This window comes from Gekko japonicus, unplaced genomic scaffold, assembly GCF_001447785.1.
Source record: "Gekko japonicus isolate JY-2015 unplaced genomic scaffold, Gekko_japonicus_V1.1 scaffold4, whole genome shotgun sequence".
NCBI lineage: Eukaryota > Metazoa > Chordata > Lepidosauria > Squamata > Gekkonidae > Gekko > Gekko japonicus.
The window spans coordinates 3936466-3950283 of record NW_015165234.1 but is presented as its reverse complement, the minus strand read 5'-3'; the positions used below and the strand labels follow the sequence as shown (position 1 = coordinate 3950283).

The window sequence follows — 13818 nt, the reverse complement described above, 5'->3', positions numbered from 1 at the left end:
CCCAAACAGGGTCATCTTTGAGCTGTAGTCCTAAGGAAACTGAATAAATGAAGTTGCTGTTCAGGATGCTAGCAATAATATGTGGACATTTCTAAAATCAAAGTGGTTGATCACCATATCAACGTGTTGTTTTTTTTTAATTTCAGGTCCTTCTGTAAAGGGGTATGCTGTTACCTATGTCCAGGAAGGAGAGGAGAAAAAACAAACTTCTGGTACAGCTGGCACAAGAGGAACAAGAAGGAAGATTTCAGATAATACTCCAAGAAGGAGATCTGCCCGGAATACTAAATCAGAAACCGCAAATCAGTCTCAGAGTTCACCAAAATCAAGCAGCTCTGGTTGTGAGGCCAGTGGTGATGGTAGTTCTTTTGTGAATGCTTCATGTGCAGAATCTGAAAAATTGCCTCCAAAACGAAAGGCAAAGAGAGCAATTAAACAGCAGGAGCCTTTAGTTAAAAAGAAACTCAGAAGTTATGGACGCTGTAGAAAGCCACCTGGTGATCTAGTAGAAGAAGGTGACTCCGAGACAGAGGTGTTGCTAGATAAAGGTCTTCTACCAGATACTGAAAAGAGTACCTCTGACTTTAGTTGCAAAAGTAATGTAGAGCTGCAGTCTGCTAATGGTTTAGAAAATTCCATGGACCTTGTAAAATGTCAGGAACTTACAGAAGACTCTTGCAAAGTGCAGGATACTTCAGAAGTGTTAGACATGGATCCCTGTGATCAAGAACCGCCTTTGCTCACTCCTGAAGGAGAAACTGAGAAATGTGATGGTGCAGATGATACTGAGTTTGAAAGTGAAAGGTGTTATGTAAGCGCCATTGAACAAGTAGACCAACCTGTACATTTTCCTGGAGAAGATTTGTCTGATGACACAGTAACACTTACACATCAGCTTCAGGAATTAGGCAATTCAAAAACTGAACTGCCCGGAAAGGTTGAATCAGTGGCAGACAAGTCTCTGGATATTTCTGACGACAAATTCACACTGGGAGCTGAATCTGTGGCAGTAGGAGATGAGCCATTGCCCAGCCCTGAAAATGAGTTACAGGAGATATTGGAATGTGTGGAATCAGAAAAACAGCTGATGCCTGGCACTGAAGATGAGTTACTGGAGAGATCGGACTCTGTAGTAGTAACAGATGGGGTGTTGGACAGGACAGGAAATGAAAGGCCTGAGGAGCCTCTGGCAGGTCATTGTGGTCATTCTGGCAATTCATTTCCAGAAGAACCTGTGGTGGGAGAAGAGCAGCCATTAGGTAGTCCTAAAAGCAAATTACTGGAGCTCCAGATGTCACTGGAAATGGAAGATCCTGAAACGGAAGAAAAAGAAGCAAATACACTTGGAAACAATGAAGACCAAAAATATACTGATTTATTGATGAACATTGCTTCAGATAATAAATATGATGGCTCTTTAGAAGATGCCAGAGAAGAATCCAGAATGAGTGTATTGCCCACAATGCTTACTGAAGATGCTAAACATTTCAATGAAGATAACAATGAGATAGTAGCTATGGAATGTGATTCATTTAGCAGTGACCAGAATGATACTCACATAGACCAGCCACTGGTGAGTGGCATTGTAGAGCAAGAGGCAGATTCCTTACTATGTGAAATGAAACACACTATAAGCTTTACAAATCCAGAAAAGAAAGAAGAATCAGAATGCTCTGCAGAACTTAAAAAAGATAAAAAGACTCGAACTAGAAGATCAAGATTTCATTCTCCATCAACAACTTGGTCTCCATCCAAGCGAGAAGGAAGAAAATCTCAGTCTCCGTCTCCTGAAAGGGCACCTGTGGCTGAAGGCAGGATGTCTCGGTCTCCCCGAAAGGAGATTGTGTCTGAAACCCGGGTGTCTCAGTCACCCAAAGGGGATACTTCCAAAGAAGGGCAAAGGTCTCTATCCCCGTCTCCAAAGAGGGATCTGCTAAGAAAAAGGAAAAAATCTTTATCCCCGTCTCCAAAGAGGGATCAGCCAAGGGAAGGGAGGTCTCTGTCTCCAAAGAGAGATCCTCAGAGAGAAGGTAGGTCTCAGTCTCATTCTCCAAAGAAGGATCTGCTGAGAGGAGAGAGGCGATCTTCTTCTCAGTCCCCAAAGAGGGATCTGCTGAGAGAAGGGAGGAGATCTCCCTCTAGTTCACCGAAGAGGGATGGATTGAGAGAAAAGAGGAGGTCATCACGGTCACAAGTGAAAGATTCCTCTCCGAGGCACAAATGTAGGTCTCAGAGTAGGGAGAGAGACAGTGATAAAGAGGGTCTAAGACGAGATCATGACAGAGAGAGAGGTAGGAGAAGATGGTCTCAATCACGCTCAAGATCTAGATCCAGATCCCGATCCAGACCAAGGAACAAAGGCCCCTCGTTCCCTAGAAATGAGAGAGATAGCTATTCACCTCCTAGATGGAAAGAACGGTGGACAAATGACAACTGGAGAAGTCCCAGAGGGAATGATAGGTACAAAAGAAATGAACAGGATAAGCTGTCTGAGAATGTGAAGAGAGAAAGGGACAGCACAAACAAAGATGGTGATACACCACTTGATCCTGACCAGTATAGAAAAGATTATCCAGACTGGGTAATGGAAAGGATAAATTCTGTTCCAGAAAGCAGGAACAGAGATAGGGAAAAATTTAAAAGTCCACCATGGGAAGAAAATAGACACAATAATTCAGGGCCTCCTTGGAATAGAAACTTTGGATCTAGTTGGAATTCAAATCGTGGCAGAGGTAGCCGTGGCAGAGGTGTCCGTGGCAGAGGTGGCTTTTTGTATGGAGACCAGAATGAAAATTGCTGGCAAACTCGGAAGCCCCACTCAGGGAATACAAACAGTACTGGGACTGAAAGTTCAAGGTATCCAGAACATCAGCCATACAAACGCAAGTCAGAGCAAGACTTTTTTGATACACCTGCTGATAGATCTGGCTGGACATCTGCATCTAGCTGGGCTGTAAGAAAGACTCTACCGGCAGATGTGCAGAATTATTATTCCAGAAGAGGCAGAAATTCTCCAAGTCCGCAGTCTGCATGGACAAGACAAGAGGAAGCAGCAGCACCTGAGCAAGGTATAAGTCTTTCCCACATTTCCCTTATGAGTTTGGGCCTAAAGAGTAGGGGGGGACTTTTTTCATAACTTTTTAAAAAATATGAAAACCAAAAAAATTACCTGACTTTACTTTCTGTACTATGAAAAGAATACAGGAAAGCTCATCAAGGTCCTCTTCTTTCTACTTTGCAGTTCACTCTGCCACATGTGCTCTACAACATCTACATTATAAAGCTAAATTTTCTGGGATGGAACAATTTTATGCAGCTGTAGAAAAATCTGTGTTAAAAATGAGATGTAGGGTAGAAATATTAAGAACTCTTATTGCTTGTGTATATACTTTACTGATATTAGATTTCCTTTTACAACTACTTGTGAGAGAGCTACACACAGTCTTTCAGAGGTTTAATGAAGATTTAAAAAGAAAAATCCTTCAGCTCTCTTTTGCTTACATTTCAGAGGGAGGACGATAGACATTTAAAGTGAAAGAATCACTGCATCATCCCTAAGTCCCAGTGGAAGATTTCTTGGACTCTTCCATTGTAACTCCATAAGCATCTTTAGCTCTAGAAAGATCATGCATAGATTTCATACAAAAATAAATGCTTGCATTGAACTTCTACCACATCTTTTAACTCAAATTGATTGTAATCTGCAAAGTATTATCACATTGTGCTAATTGACTGTAAATGCAATAGGGAGATGCTTATGGAATTGTAATATAAGAATTCAAGGAATATCTCTATCAAAATGGAGTCCTGTTGTTTTGTTATTTTCATATTCCGTACAATCCAAGCTATGTTGTCTATGTATCTGGCAAAATTACTTTATGCTACACTAAATCAGTCAGGGTCAGCAAGGTGTCTGGAGTCTTTGCAGTGCTATACAGAACCAAACATCTTCAGATTTTTCCCCCCCTGTCTGATAGATCCAAACTTCAAAGACCAAACCAACCAACAAGGAGATAATTCTCAACTACCAATAAACATCATGCAGCCACAGATGAATGTAATGACACCAGTAAATACTCAACATCAGCCAATGAATATCTTCTCATATCCAATGGGTGTTCATGCTCCTATTATGAACATTCAACACAATCCATTTAACCTCCCGCCGCCAGTGCCCATGCATCTTCATACAGGAGTGCCTCTTGTCCAGGTAGCAACACCCACGAATATGTCTCAGGGACCACCTCCTCCACCACCTCCTCCACCGCCATCCCAGCAAGTTAATTATGTTGCCTCCCAACTGGATGGAAAACAATTGCAGGTATGTCTTTCAGTGTGACAGAATGTCAGATTTTAGCATCGTGGCTCAGGTCATCCTGTTTTATGTGAATGCTGTGTCTGACATACTTGGTAATTTTTAATATTGAAACCCATTGCTGATTAAAACGTATGTATTGAATGAATATGATATTGAATGGAAAATATGCTTCAATTTCCGTCAGAAATCACTTTTCCTATTTGTCAGCCAGTTTGGAGAGGGAAGTCATCCCCCAATAAACTAAGACCCAATCCATATGTATTACAGTATTATTATGGAGAACCAGTTTGGTGTAGTGGTTTAAGTGCGCAGACTCTAATCTGGGAGAACCGGGTTTAATTCCCCACTCCTCCACTTGCAGCTGGCTGGATGACCTTGGGCAAGCCGTAGTTCTGATAAGAGCTGTTCTTGAAAAAGAGCAGTTTCTGTCAAGAGCTCTCTCAGCCCCACCTACCTCACAGGGTGTCTGTTGTGGGGAGGGGAAGGGAAAGGAGTTTGTAAGCCGCTCTGACACACCTTTGGGTAGTGAAGGACGGGGTATGAATCCAATCTCTTCTTCTCTTCTTCTTGTCATTTCTGCATGATTGGCCTCAAGCATTTGAAACCATGTAGATCACCTGTAAGTTCCCATATGAACATAGCCAGCTTTCAGGTAGGTGCATTGCTGGTGTGGTAATGTGATCTGATCCAGCATGGTCATTTAGTTGAATCCATTGCAGAATTTCCATGGGGAGAGGGCTATGTCAAAACGGTGGGGGTGGGGGTGGAAGTTGCACACCTCAGCCAGAAATCCTTGCACATACAGAAACGTTGCACTAGATCTAACCCATTGGTTGCAAATTTTAGTCCTGTAGTGTGGATGGCCCAATGGGGTGGAACACTATTTGTGCCACAATGGACTTCATGATTTGGGTCTAGCTAAACATGATCTTAATAGCCTTCTAAGTTGCATTCATGTGGGTAGCCATGTTGGTCTGGAGCAGCAGAACAAAGTTTGAGTCCAGTGGCACCTTTAAGACCAACAAAGTTTAATTCAAGGTCATAAGCTTTTGTGTACAAGCACACTTTTTCAGATACACAGAACAAAATCTTTTCAACTGTTATATATAGAGGGTGGTGGGGTTGGTTGTCAGGAAGGAACCACCTTGTTCACATATTATATGCAAGTGATAGTTTAAGAGTTTGTTAACGTGTGGTTCTGTACATTTTGATTATTCATTTGATCCAAGATTCCTTATAAAAAAGCATGTATTTTGCTTGCTAATGTGTGCTATGAGGGACTCTTGCCTAGTTTTGGAATGTAGCCAACAGAAATATGAAAAGCAACGCAAAGAAGTCCTGTATCAGAAATGTGTGTGTGTGTGTGTGATAGAATGGAGGAGCTTCCTGTGAACCGACTCAGAGTCCCACAGTCATCTCTCCAGGGGCAAATGGTGTGTACATTTGAGAGGATGGTGGAGCTTGCTATGAGTCTTATTCAGCTACGGCTCTTGTATAATTTCTGACTGAAGGAGGATTTGCTGGAAAATATCCATTCTTTCCCAGAGGTAGACATGAACCAGTGTTGGCTGCCCCAGAAGGTATTTCCTCCTAGATGCTTCTGCCTCCTTTTCTAAGGATGATGCCTCAAAAATGAACAGAAGCAATGTTGGGAGGCACTGCTACTGGTTGGGGTGTGACTTGGGTATGCATCTGTATTCATAGCTTCTCTGTCTGATGCTGTCTTGGAACTATGTAGAGCCAGCACAAATGTACTACGGCTTTCATATCTCCAGGAGTAAAACCAGCTTTCTGTGAGTCTCCATCTATCACTTGTGAGGAAAATGGATCTTGTTCTCTCTATTGTTAGTCTTAGCTGGCAGGCCACTGGCCTTGTGCCTCTTGGGAGGTCTTTGCCCCTTTACAGAATGGCCACTGCTCTTCTCATACTGACACTATTGCTGTTCACCCACCAAGTAGCTCTCTAGGTGATTGGAGTCTGTTTTGGCATCCTTTTTGCCACAACTACTCTGCTTGGTGAGTTCTGAGCTCCTCTTGATTTATAGGAGGGATTCTCCTTCTGTAGTGCAGTAGAGTTCTGTAATTTTATGTAACATGCATATATTTACTTAACATGTATGCGTTTTGGATTGCTGCTAAGGATGGATGGGAACTGGTCAGTGCCTGAAATAGGATGGATTGTGTTTTGTGGTTGTCTTCCTACTACTAGAGAAAGTCCTTATCTTTAGCTGTAGACTCCAATTAATTTGCCATTAAACAATCCTTCATGCATTTTGTATCATTACTAAAAGTTATAGGAAGTAGTCTTACTTGAAAATAGAAGCATATTAACTTTTTGAATTTATATTAATATTTATATGCCACTTTTCTAACAGCTGTCTTGAAGTGCATCATTAAAGAGAAAGCAGGCCTGTCTTCAGGTTTGCAGTCTAACTCTTGATCTTTTTAAAAACAGGCTATTCCTAGTACTTCCCATGGAGTCAACAATATGGGCACACCAATGCTGCCTGCTTCAACAGCAGCTTTGGGAAGCATGGAAGCAGTTCAGGGACCGAGTTCTGGTAGTACAACAGCGTCAAGTAACATCAAATCTTCTAATTCTGCTGTAAAATTGGCTGAAAGCAAAGTAAGTGTAACGGTGGAAGCCAGCGCAGATAGCTCGAAGAAAGACCAGGCAAGTTCAACACCAAGGGTAATATGCATAATTCTGCAGTGCTGAAATTGGAGATAATTGGTTTATGTATAGTGTTGTATACTACCACTCCGCACTTTGCTGAGCAGAATGATAGGATGCAACCCATAATGTAAAGAGAGAAAATGTCAAATGTATATCAGTCATCTACCTTGCCTGCCTATATGTACCCGTGTTACTAATTTGTACGCAAGGAAAGACTGGCTGAGGTTTTTTTAAAAAGCTTTCTTGTCTGGGTAGTTGGAGGCTGCTGGTGTTTTACCAGAAGCAAGCCAGGTCAATGACTGATTGTTCGCAGGCTTCTTTTAGACTGCTTGTATTACTCTGTTGAAACCAGTTACTATGTTGGTTTGCCCCTTTAAAAGTACATATCAGTTACACTGTAACTGTACTTATGTTGATGTTCTGTATTACACCAAAAATGCAAAAACAGTAGTTGTGTGATATTTTCTCAAGTAGCATGAACCTTGTATTTTCTAGAAACTGCTAATTCAGGAAAAAGCTGCACACGAAGTAAAATTGGCTATTAAGCCATTTTACCAGAATAAAGATATTTCAAAAGAAGAATATAAGGAGATTGTGAGAAAAGCCGTAGATAAGGTAAGTGATTATCTATTAATAACTAAAACTGTATTTCATCTAAACGTGGCCTTGTGCAAGCAGAAACCTTTGATGTGCAAACAGACCTCTGTAATCAGCTAAACCCCAAAATAAAGCTCTGGATTCTTTTATCCTTGAAGTCAGTTGAAAAGAGGGGGGAATGAGGTGATGCAAGGAAGCAAGCTTTAGAGTTCTGCAGAATCCTTCACATAGGATCTTTCTAAGATATAGTGAAAAGTGGATACAGTTAACCTTGCCTTCTCTGTCTCAAAAGAGTGTGTAAATTTGTCCTCTTGCCACCCTGAAGTGCCTCACTTGGGTTTTGGCTATCGTGGCTTTTCTTTCACCCTTCCCCCCCCCTCGCTAAAACATGGGTAAGCCACCTGCTTGCACTGGCTGCCAAGAGATATTTGTGCTGGGAGGGTGTCTGAGTAAGTGTGGCACAGTGTAGTCCCCATAAACATCTCCCTGAAGGAGGACTCTTTTCCTTCTGATCATACGACAGTTGTAGTTGGCATAGACTAAGTCTTGATGCTTAAGCGGTGGTCTGTTCTTTATATTTAGGTTTGTCACAGCAAGAGTGGGGAAGTGAATTCTGCAAAAGTGGCAAATTTGGTTAAAGCTTATGTGGACAAATACAAACATTCAAGGAAGAAAAACCCCGAAGAGGCCATTTCTGTGGAAAAAAAATGAGTCAGCCGAAAAATGCCATCAAGATGTCTGCAAAGTGCAATTTTGACATGGACGATTAACAAAAAATAGTGGATGGAAATCTGATTTTGATAAAATTATTTTTCAATATAGTGTATAATGTTTTGTTATAAATACAGATGAATGCTGCAACTTCTTTATCCTTTTGCAAAAGGATATGTAAAGAGAAACTGAAAGGAATAAGAGAGGGTGCCCCCGCTTAGTAATATACAATTGTGGGAATGCCACGTGTACAGTATTTTGGTTCAAACAGTGGAGTGCAGAGGCACAGATGTTTGCCAGAATACTGGTATTTGGAGAGGAGTATGTACAATATATGTAAATCAGTCAAGGTGATTTTTTTCCTTTGGTCCTCTTGTCAATCCTATCCAACTCTTTCAGTTCTAGTACAATAAAGTATTTTGCTTCAATTTACAGGCTCAACATGTGTTTTAAAAGCACACAGTCTGAATAGAATTCTTCAAAAAACAAAACATAGCAAATTTTGGTGCCCAAAATTGTGGGCGTGGTTTTCCTATTGTAACACCAAATAAAGGCTATGCTGCTTGTTGTTATTTTGTGGCTTTTCAGTTCTTGCTTTGATTGGAATTCCAGAGGGCACCAAAACCACTGTTTTATCCTCACCTTGGTGTGGGGAAATGGCCTTTCAGCTCTACAGTGTAGTTGGAAAGCATTTTGTGCTTAAGTTTTTGTCTTGGGGGTACAAAATGCCTAACTTCAGTTTTGTGTGGTGTCTTTCAGGGCAGGCTACTTTACCTTCAACACCTGGAGAACAATTTTTGCTACTAAGTATGTGGTAGATGGTGTAAGCAAGTCATATCTTTGGCAGTTACCTTGTGGTCTAGCATAAGCTCTCTCTCGTAGGCATGTGAAGTAAAAGCCAAATACCCTCGAGCAAGGATTCTTTCATGATTTCGGCTGCATTAAAAATTGTCATGCCATAATGCAATGCATGAGACCTAACTCATGCAAAGTCTGGAGTAGTTTCCACAGTTTATATAATAGAGCTGAAAGGAGTGCAGGTTCTAGATAGGAATTCATGCTGCAGTCGTACTTGCAGTATCTTGGTTGGAACTTGCACTGATTGACACTGGCCTCATTGCAAGCCTGTTCATGAGAGATACAAAGCACTACTTGCTGCTGTGCCCCCCCCCCCCCCCCCCGTCACCTCTTGTGGAATGTCACTGAAGGCTTCTTGGTTTTAGAAGCCTTGCATTGAACTCCTGTTCATTACGATGCAGGCAACTGGGCGAAGTCCATTTCTTTCCCACAAGCCTGGATAACAATCAGTATTCTCCTGGTTTATGAAGAGGAAACAAGCTCCAGTTTGACAGACAGGTGCATTTGGGAATCAGAGTAAACTTGAATTTGGTTCAAGACTTTGGAAAAAAAGGGGAGGAAGAATCATGTGGGCATGGCAACAAGTTCATGCTGTCACGCACAGTAGAGGTTTGTGATGCCTGCATCCAGAGTTGTGGGAGGGGACAGCTTGATTTAATGTTAAAGCCAACTGCTTTTTAAAAAGTTTATTCCGTGGTCCTGAGAACCTTCCACTAGAGCCAGGCACCTCTGGAGTTAGCACAGAAGGCCCAAAACTGAGGAAAACTTAAGGAATAAAGAACAAGACTCTGTCAAAATAGTTATCTATTGATCTTTATTTTTGCAGACAATGAATTATTTGGGTGTGTATTGTGTGTAATTAAAGAGACATTATTGTGAAATGTTTTAGTATGGATATAATTCTTTTTTACTGTCAGGCCATGTTTTAGATTTCAGAAAAGAGTTTGTTTTAAGCCAGTAGATATGTTCTTGCTGTTCACTTCAGGTTCAACTGAAACATTACTTGATTAGAAAGCTCACTAATTGATTTACGTCAATCTGGTTTAATCATACTGTACATATTTATACTTAACTGTGTTCTGTGAATAATTGAAGTTGGCCATTCTACTCTATACAACCATGGAGCAGATGTAATGTTTCCTGATCAAGTCCTGTAGTGTTGCATTCCATCTTTAGTGGGAGGTGCAGCTTAGCGTTATGTCAGCACAGTTAAATGAACCAAGGCTAGATTAAAACCCAGAGTTTGGAACCCACTTCTAACCCTGGTTTCAGATTTGGGTTTAACGTATTATGGTTTGTGCTCAGCAAGACAGTGCAGATAGTTCACTTACCATCATTGAAAAGAGGAGGGACATTTGTACAGAAGGGGGGGGGGAGGTGTTGGCATACAACCTTTAGGGGCAAGGAGGAGTGTGTGTGTGTGTGACAAGGAACAGTCTCAAATTCATAACCATGGTTAATAGTATATCTGTACTGAGTCACACGAGCCTTCATTAGAATTCCTTACAGAAGCCGGACAAAATCTGTAGGAGAAACTTGAAGCACTAAAAAGGTTAAGAAATTCCTTTTACAGGCTTAAGAAACCTGTGTTTAGTGAATCTTCATTTCTTTTTCTCAGTGAAGGAGGATGACAGGTATGCAGTCTACAATTAAATTTTTTATCCCAAAGTATGCACCCCCTTAAATAAATTGAATTGGGGGGGATGAAGCATTTATCTCTGTTTGATTAGGAACCATGAGTTGGAGCCAGAGGTTGACTACCCATGGAAGGTTTCCCCATCTGTCAAACACAACTTTTGGCTCTAAGTAGTGTTCACTCAGGATTCTAGTCTCTGTAGTGGGAGTTTTGGGTGAGCTCCTATCAGCAGATTGGCAGTGCCAGTAATGAGTACTTGAAAGAGAATCTGGTTATATCCAGCCCCCCCCCCTCCCGTTGGTATTGACAGAGTTGACCTGGCTGGTGTAAGAGGTGTGCACAGCAGGATTTGGTGATTGCTAGCCCATTCAGTTATTTTCATATACTTTGAAATATGTGGGCATTTTGGGGCAATCTGATCGCAATCCTTTGTGCACTTACATGGGCATAAGTCCCACTAAATTCTGTAGGCCTTCTGAGAAACATTTAAGAATTCTGTATTATTGTGACTATTGACTGAAGGTTTGTTAATCTGTAAATCTTGTCATTTCCCAACAGCTGAAGTAATTTAACTACGAAGTGGTAGGAGCAAATCCAACTGAAGCGTGAGAAAATTGTTAAATCTGGGGCTTTTTGCAATCCTGAGAGTATTTAGTACACTGTGTACTCCTTCCATTCTTTGCCTGTGCTTGTGGCTAAAGTTTTATAATTTTTAAAAAATGATTTAAACATTAGGAGCATTAGGAGCAAAGGGTCTGATTTGACTGCTTTAGTGGTTAATCTGACTTCAGGCTGTGGTGACTATAGCATAAGGCTGGGCTAAGTCTGCTAAAACATTCTAAAGAGTTTTATGTAGCTGAGCATATTTTGTAATAAATTCTTTTTACTAAGCTGGAAGAAGTCTGTCTTTAACTTAGACTAGTTCATAAAACGTACAAATAGGGAATGGGTGGTCTGTCTACTGGTCCAATATACTCTCCATTTCTGGCTAGTGGAGCCAGATTTTAGAAGGCTGGCTGGCCCAGGAGACACATAGTCTTAAAACCAGCTAAGGATGACTGATGCTTAGACATCCCACAGTAGCATTCTTCTTTTGGTGGTTGAAGGGCAGGAAAACGTGGTCTGCTACAGTGCTTCACAGATTTCCAAAGCTCTCAACCTCCATGATAGGTACAGGAAGGAGCTACATTTTTATCACCTACGTGTGGTTCCTGAATCTGTTGAGGCCTTTCTGTCCTTCCCCAGCAGTATTTTCCAAAGGATAAGGATGACTTGCCAGATCAATTCAGGTGAGTAGCTGTGCTGAAGCAACAGAACAAAGTTTGAGTCCAGTGGCACTTTTAAGACCAACAAAGTTTAATTCTTTTTTCTACTGCCTGGTCAACTGTGTCTTCTCTCTCTGCCCATCCCAAGGCATCAAATAGGGAGAGCTAGATGGAGATGACTACTTCTTACTGGTTACTCCTTCTAAAGTTTTGGCTGCTTTTCCAGTTCTGGAGGGATTAGCAAGTGATCCCTCTCTTTATTTAAAACATTTTAATTCCCATTTTCCACACATGGTTATGTAAGGAACAAAAAAGTTTCATAAATTTTAAAGCATCATTAAAATAACCAATACAAAATACCAAACAACAAGCAAAGGAGGAATTAAGACAATGTTGGCAGAAGCAGCAGTATCCTATGTATCTAAAAGCCCAGCATATTGGCACTTTCTGGCTCTCCTGTGGGCTGTGCCGTGTGCTCCATCAGCCATTGGCCCATCAACCGCCACTCAAGAGTACTCACGTGCCATTGGCTGGGGGCTGGGTCAGCTCCTCTCCCTCGCCCACTGTCGGCTTGGCCATTCCTGACAGAATTGTCTCTCCTGACAAAGACACTTCACCTCCTTCTCCTGCTAGGCAAACTTTCCCTTCAGTGGCTGTTGCTAGGAAACCAAGCTTGGTTCTGTCAGTAAAAGATGGGGGGAGGATGTAGTTTCCAGGCCTATTTTGGCCTTTGGGAGAAAACTCATTGGGGCCAGTCCTCACTAGGGTTGCCAGTTCCAGGTTGGGAAATTGCTGGGGATTTTGTGGTGGAGTCTACAGGAGCCAGACTTTGGGGAGGGGAGAGGCCTCAGTGGAATAGAATGCCATAGAGCCCACCCTCCAAAGCAGTTATTTTCTCCGGGGGGAGAGAGAGCTGTTGTTTGGAGTTCAGTTGGGATACCAGGTGATCTTCAGGCTCCACCTGGAGGTTGGCTACCTGAGGCCTGGCAGCGCCCTCTGGGTGACTTGATGACACCTGACTGGCATGACAACTAGGCCTTGCTGCTTTCTCCTGTTCACCTCCAGCAGCCCCTCTAGAAGAGATTGGATTTTTACCCTGCCCTTTTACCCTGGAGTCGTCTCAGTGGCTTACAATCCCTTCCCCTCCCCACAACAGACACCTTGTGAAGTAGGTGGGGCTGAGAGAGCACTCTTGAGAACTGTCCTTGAGAGATCAGCTCTGAAAGAACTTATGACTGACCCAAGGTCACACCAGCAGTTGCATGTGGAGCAGTGGGGAATCAAACCCAGTTCTCCCAGATTAGAGTTCATATTCTTAACCACTACTCCAAACTGGCTCTCAATTAGGACAGCCAGTGTGATGTAGCAGCGCTTCAGAGCAGGGTCTGCCAGACCCAGGTTCTTGCTGTGGAAGCTGAGTGGGTGATTTCGGACCAATCATCGACTTTCAGCCTAACCTACCTCACCGGGTTCTTGTGCAGATCAAACGGGGGAGAGGAGAATGATGCAAGCTGCTTTGGTCCCCACTGCAGGGAAAGACTTTTCTTCCTGGGGAACAATTGTTGCCAATCTCCAGGTGAGGGCTGGAGACCACTCAGAATTACAACTGCTCTCCAGATGGCAGAGACTTGGTTCCCCTGGAGAAAATGGTGGACTCTGTGTCATCATACCCTGCTGAGGTGGCTCATGACAACCAGTGTGACGTAGCAGTTAGTGCTTCACAGCGTGGTCTGCCAGACCCAGGTTCTTGCTGTGG

The 13818-nt window shown here is 42.3% G+C and overlaps 1 protein-coding gene across 5 annotated transcripts in view; it reads left to right on the top strand.

The window, feature by feature from the left end:
• SCAF11 (SR-related CTD-associated factor 11) overlaps positions 1-8875 on the top strand; it is a 37514-nt gene extending 28639 nt beyond the window's left edge. For all 5 annotated transcript variants that reach the window (XM_015409807.1, XM_015409810.1, XM_015409809.1 and 2 more), the window contains exons 11-15: positions 147-3068; positions 3978-4321; positions 6774-6992; positions 7491-7610; positions 8175-8875. In XM_015409807.1, the coding sequence (XP_015265293.1) occupies positions 147-3068; positions 3978-4321; positions 6774-6992; positions 7491-7610; positions 8175-8303 (3734 nt within the window). In that variant the 3' untranslated portion in view covers positions 8304-8875. The remainder of the gene's footprint in view (positions 1-146; positions 3069-3977; positions 4322-6773; positions 6993-7490; positions 7611-8174) is intronic.
• Positions 8876-13818: the final 4943 nt, after the last annotated feature.